General features: G+C 44.8%; 1 protein-coding gene across 1 annotated transcript; it reads right to left on the bottom strand.

The window, feature by feature from the left end:
• Positions 1-1,801: 1,801 nt before the first annotated feature.
• TP53TG5 (TP53 target 5) lies at positions 1,802-4,710 on the bottom strand. The gene is made up of 4 exons (XM_069072274.1): positions 4,687-4,710; positions 4,160-4,231; positions 3,573-3,703; positions 1,802-2,237 (listed from the first exon to the last, which is right to left on the bottom strand). Exons 1-4 carry the CDS (start codon positions 4,708-4,710, stop codon positions 1,802-1,804), a joined length of 663 nt encoding a protein of 220 aa, XP_068928375.1.
• Positions 4,711-6,335: the final 1,625 nt, after the last annotated feature.

Consider the following 6,335-nt stretch of genomic DNA (forward strand, 5'->3'; position numbering starts at 1 on the left):
ACTTAACCCCAATTATCCTGCCTTCCCCCTCCAGAAAGAAAAAAAAAAAACACACCAGAGGAGATACTGTAAGATCAAAATTGTGTGAATGTATTATTCCCTGCCATACAAGGCTACAAGTGCACCCTGCAGACTGGCACTCTGGGAGAGACTGGATCCCACTTTTCTTTCCTCCCCCAGAGATAATCTTTGAGGTGGGGAATGGAAGTCGGAGGGTTCTGAAGCCAGAGCGAAACAATTATGATGACCAAATCACAACGAGCCCTACTCACTGTCCAGACCTGGGTTAGTGCAGGATTAATTCTGCTCTTCAGTAAGTCCCAGCATTCTTTGCTTCCCTCTCCAGGGCTGCCCACTTCCTTCCCCTTCCAGTCTTTTCTTCTCCCCTAAGGACAGACGGATCTTGGCCAGATGGCTCTAGGCCCGTGCTGTGTTACATGGGGTAAGTATTTGCACAGACGTGTCTTCTCTCGAACTTCCCCACTGGCGCGGGCTGACCTCTGGCTCTCCCCCTCACTGAGTCCGAGCCCCCTGCCTGCTCAAAGAACCTGCTAAGTGGACATACTGTCGCTAGGGGGCGCTGTTTAAAGGTAGGCTCTACGGGGATGTGTAAGGCCACCTGTCTGGGAGGGTACAAGTTTCTAGAGATCTTCCCTATAGGGTGGGCTGGAATGGGATGAGTCCTGGGCTGGAAGAAAGTTCATGGTCAGGGGAGAAGAGGCTCTAATTCAGAGAGCACTTGGTGGGGAGTCACTTTTGTACCCCAAGATCTTCACATAAATTTCGGGGCATGCTTGAGTCAAGGAAAACCTTAGCTGCCTTGTATAATGTAATATCACTGGCCTTGGAATCAGAAGATCCGAGTTCAAATCCTACACATTCCATTTAGGTGACCCCTGGGCAAATCACAACATCTCTGTTGTGTCTCTTTTCTTATCTGTAAAATGGGGATAATAATACTTGCACTTCCTCTCCAGCGTTGTTAGAGGAAAGCACTTTGTAATAATTTACATTTCTATAGCTCACAAAGCCTGGCAAACCCTGTGACCCAGGAAATATATATGTTATTCTCCCAAACTGACAGATGAGAACTAAGTCTCAAAGAATTTAACTGACTTATTTGCCCATGAGGGGAGCACAACATTAAGTTCTAGAATTAGGAGTTGTCTGGGGCACAAGATGTTATAAAAGCCCCGGTTCAAATATGGAGTATTTATCAGAGGCAGTCCAGTGGATAGAGTGCCTGTCCTGGAGCCAGGAAGACATGAGTTCAAATCTGGACTCAGATACTAACTGTGTGAACTTGGGCAGTTACTTGGCCCTGTTTGCCTCATGTTCTTCATCTGTAAAATGAGCTGGAGAAGGAAATGACAAATCACTCTAGTATCTTTACCAAGAAAACCAAAATGAGGTTACGAGTCGACTAGAAAAATAGCTGAATACTAAATTAGAGGTATAGTCCTAAATCTGGTCTTCCTGATCAGGCCAGTTCCCTCTGCAATATGCCATTCTAACATCTCCTAAATTGTTATCAGTTTAATAGATCACTGTATTTGTAGTTGAGAAGCTTGAATTCCAGTCTCATCTCTGCTGCCTGTTAGTTGTGGTCAAGTCATTTCCCCTCTTCCCTGGGTCTTAATGTCCCAACCTATGAAGGTGAGATGATAATCTAAGTTACCTAGGGGGAGGGTGCTGTCAGACTATGATTTTAACCTTTGCCTCCCTTCCCAACCCCCAGCCTATCACCAATAAAGACACAGAGAGCCAGGTCTAAGACATTTGACCCAGGCAGCAGTCTGAATCATGCTTTATAGGGGTAAGCCCTTGGCAGCTCCAAACATGCAGAACAGAACCGAGTACAGCAGCGCTTTACCCATCGAAGTGCAGAAGGCCGACAGAGTGTCCTGGGGGCTGGTACACGGATGCGTTTGGGCAGGCCCTCAAACCACGTCCAAGGTTTGCTAAATTTCTGGGGGCTTGCTTTGTGGGATTTGGGGAGAGTCTTCAAGACAATGAAGTGGGAAGCCTTGGTAGCTTTGGCCTTGGAGTAGGAAGAGGAGATGGAGAAGGAGCAGCATTGACTCTTAGTCCTGGTCGTCTTTCTCTTGGTCTGTCTCTTGGCCTTCTCCACCTTTGCCTTGGCCTTCTCTACTTTTGAATTCTTTGCTACCAGGACTCCAATCTCTATGGGGGCTCTGTTCATTTCCATTAGTTGGGAGAAAGTACCATTTCTGGTCCTAGGATGGTTAATGGAAAGGGTAAAGGGTGGTCAGTACAACAGAAACCCAAGCCCCAAAGTGGATCAAATCCAGTTAGCCCTACTGCTGCATTCTTCCACTCTTTCCTCCCCCTTATCCCCCAACCTTAATCAAATCTGCCTTAGACTGGACCCCAAACAGAGAATAATGTCATCTGGATACTCCTGTCATCAGAAGCAAAGATTTGTGCCAGCAGAATGAGATGGGAGAGGGGTGAGAAAGAGACTGGTGTAGGGGAGATTCAGGAGGCCTGGGTTAGAATCCTTCTTCTACCACTAATTTAATGTGAAACCTTGGGCAAAGCCCTGAAGTTTCCTCCTTTGTAAAATGCAGGGTTTGGACCAAATGGTTCCTCATGCCTCTTCTAGCCATAATGTCATAATCTAAGATTCTTTTTGCTTCAACATTCCGTGTTGTAAGGTTCCCTCCTACCTCTGAATTTCAGTTTCATATGATACCCAAGGGAAGAAGGGAGATGGGTCACGTGAGTGAAGAGAAATCCCTTGAAGCAAATCACTGAAGCTTTTAAATCTCAGGACAGTTTCTGTGAAAAAGGAGACTGCAATGGACTATTCCCTTCAACAGGGCTAGACTCAGGTGGGGGGGCAGCAGCATTTTAGTTGTGTGTTTGTTCTCTGTGAACAGTAGCAGCTGGGAAAATAAATATTTATTAAATGAATGAGTGAAAGGAGGTGAAGAAGAGCGTGCGATAAGATGAGTGTGGGGATGGTGGGGAGGGTCCTAGGTTCTACAATAAGAAAATACCCCGGACTCTCTCTACTGAATATCCACAAGAGAGGTGGTGACTTTCCAGAGAGTGCGTAAGAGCAGAGAGGCTGAGACTTGCTCATAGAATCATATAGTTAAAGCTGGAAGGAACCTTGGAGATTAACTAGTCCAATTTCACCCCACTTCCCATTTTACAGATGAAGGAACTGAGAGTTTAGTCCAAAGAAGCTGAGTGATTTGCCCAAGGTAAGTTGCAAGAGCCAGGGTTCAAACTCAGGTCTGGTAAAGACCTGATGTTCTTTACCCTAACCCCATACTGCCATAAGTTCAGCTCAAGTCGATTCCAGACCTAAGATGCCAACATGCAAAGGAATTGCCCGGGTTTCCTTTTTCTGGAGGAAAGATACCAACATGGAGGCAGGAGTAGAGCAGGCTGTCTTCTACCTCTACACCACCCTCCTACCCTGGGGCTGTCCAGAGTGCTAGAATTGCCCAGAATTGGGAACATTGGCAGTGTAGCCCTCAGCAGGCAGGCAGACATGCTTCATGCACTAAGTTTCTGGGCAGAATGAGATCCTTGATCACCTAGAGGAAATATGCAGTATCTGGGGCACTTGAAACAACAGCTTCCAGCAGGACTTCGCCAGACTGTGGAGACTTATTACACGGGGATTTGATTTCTTCAACAGCTTCAAGAGTGACAGGTTCTTCATCACCTACACAGGAGGACAAAAAGGGTTAGGAGAGACAGCCAAGATCTTTCTTCAACCTTTCCCTACATTCTGCCTCCCCTCTTTCCATCCTAACCCCAGTCACTTAGACCTTGAGGACCTCTCAAACCAGCTCAGCCTGTGGTTTAAAACAGTGTGAGAAGATAGGAGCAGCATCATGTAGTGGAAACAACCTTGAATTTGGAATCAAGAGATCTGTGCCCAAGATGTGACTCTGACAGCAGTTCTGGGACCTTAAATAAAGCATTTGCCCTCTTTGGGGCTCATTTTCTTCCTCTACAAAATAAGCGGGTTGAACTAGATTCCTCTAAGTTTCCTTCTAAGTTCTAGGTCTCACAATGAGATGATCTAGAGCCTGTTGGCATGAAGATCTCTATACCAGGAGATCAGTTCAGAGGTTAAGGAGCTCATGCAAGGAAAGGTAGGGTGTATGTCTCTTACCGTCTTCAGCTGGTTTAGTTCAGCCTCCCTGCCGGGTCTGGACCTCCTTTTCCACTGCTCCATACTTTGGACCTGGGGAAAGAGAAGTTTTGGGGAGATGTTACAGGGAGAGGAATTTCTATGTATTGTATAGGTGGGGCTCTTACATTCAGTAACCCTTGATGACTTCTGGTGAGATGACCTTTCAGAACCCAGCTTTGGTTCAATGGTAGGTATATATGGCAGCTCCCTGTACTGTGTTTTCTAGGATCATAAGATTTAGGGCTAAAAGGAAAATTAAGAGTTAATCTAGAACCATTATCTCATAGTTCAGACAAGTGTCCTTAAGAGAGCTGAAATGACTTTCAGAAGGTTATAAAGCTTGGAACTTGCACAACCAAGATTCAAACCGAGGTCTCCTAACTCCAAATTCAGTATTTTCCCAACTACTTTTTTGAGTACTCTACATGGCCTTGTTCTGGCCCTTGCTGAGCCCTGATCTCTTGGAGACTGGTGGCCTCTTTGTGTCCTGCATGGTGGTACCCAACCTTGGGAACAGGCATGGTTTTCATTTTCCGTTTCACCAAGGGGCTAATTCTTGTTGCAGAGCAAGTAGTGTCTGATGGGGTAGGTTTGGTGCCGAGACAGGCCTGCTCTCCTCTCTGTAGAGGAGGTCAATGACTTGCTGTGGCTGGTGGGTTGTGACATGATAAGGGGTGCTGTGACCTCATGGAAGCTTGTGATGCCAGAAATGTACTTCTGGTAGTATCATACTTGGCAGGTGGGAGGCCCTGCCTTTGGGGGCTGACAGGTTAAGCTTGGGAAGTGAAATCCAGCATTTCTTCTAATGGGAAAATACTTATTTTGAAACTTCAAAACATCTGGGCTTTCTATGGTGGGGTGCTTTCTTCTACAGTGATCCAGATTAAACCCATTCTAAGCTTTCAGAGATGGTTTCATGAGTTGCTGAGTTCAAGAGCTTTTCGCTAGAATCTTTCTCTCTTCATGAACCTCAAGAGAGGTTGGAATAATTCATCTTCTCTCTAGAAACCAGAAATGCCCGGTTATCTCCTTTCTCCCAATCTCACCTCAAACAAACAAACAACAATAAAACCCTTTATCCCTTAGGGGTCCACTAATAATACTTCATATTTCATATAAAAATATCTTCTATAGTCATTATATTTTCTATAATAACATAATGATAGCTCAAATGTCTATAGCTACTTAAGGTTTACAAAGTGCTTCCTCACAACAATCTTGTGAGGCAGGTGGTACAAGAATTATCCCCATTTTACAGATGAGAAAACGGGCTTGCAGAGGGTCACTTATCTAGTAAGATCAGGGGATGAAAATTTATATTGGGATCCTAAACTATCTTCATAGCCATTATCTGGCTTGATCCTGACAAAGAAAGCTTAGAAAAGTACACTGGATTTGAAGGCAAAGGCCTTGGTTTCAGGTCTTGGTTCCATTAATGACTACTTCTGTGGTCTTAGGCAAGTCTCTTGTCCTATCTAGGCTTCAACTTCTTTATATGTAAAATGAAGGAATTTGCCTCTATGATCCTTCTAGCTCTAAATTCATTGATCCTTTGATTCTTGTGAAGTATGTGGTGCAAAAATTCTATGCCCATTTTATAAATGGAGAAACTAAGGCTTGGGAAGTAAGGTCATAAAGATAATAAGTGGCATGAGTACATCCAGGTTCACTGCTTTTTTCCATGACCCTACACTGTTCCTTGATTCACATAATAAGACAATTACAGAGTGTGAAAGCTAGACTATAGAACATAGAATGTTAGTGTAAGTAGTGTGAGGACTATGTTTTGTTTGGCCCATGTAGATTATATATGTCCCCATGGGTCTGTCTAAATGTGGTTCAAAGGGAGGCAAGAATAGACATCTGTAGGGTCTCTTCCCCCCACCTTTTTCCAAGGAAGACTGATCCCTGCCAGGAAGTGAAGCAGGAGTTTGGGGACAGAAGCTAGCCACTCTGCTCTCCTCTGAGAAAGGGGACGCCAGACTAGAGTTAGAGCTATCTGTCCATTAAATATTATCAGTATAGGGAAAGTACTTTTTAGGTTGAAGTTCAACTCCTGATCTCTGTTCCTTAATGGGGAAGGAGTGTCCTAAGCTATATATTTGAAGTTTAACCCCTTTCCTGCCAGATGCCAGTTGCACAGTGAACACACAGA

The sequence above is a fragment of the Petaurus breviceps genome, unplaced genomic scaffold, assembly GCF_028583685.1.
Source record: "Petaurus breviceps papuanus isolate PSGF00001 unplaced genomic scaffold, PetGlider_PUasm1.0 90845, whole genome shotgun sequence".
NCBI lineage: Eukaryota > Metazoa > Chordata > Mammalia > Diprotodontia > Petauridae > Petaurus > Petaurus breviceps.

Coding starts and splice junctions, on each gene's coding strand:
- TP53TG5 (XM_069072274.1), bottom strand. CDS start 4,710: ATGAAAACCATGCCTGTTCCCAAG. Junction 4,232..4,686: donor AAACCATGCCTGTTCCCAAG/GTTGGGTACCAC, acceptor CTCTTTCCCCAG/GTCCAAAGTATGGAGCAGTG. Junction 3,704..4,159: donor AACTAAACCAGCTGAAGACG/GTAAGAGACATA, acceptor CCTCCTGTGTAG/GTGATGAAGAACCTGTCACT.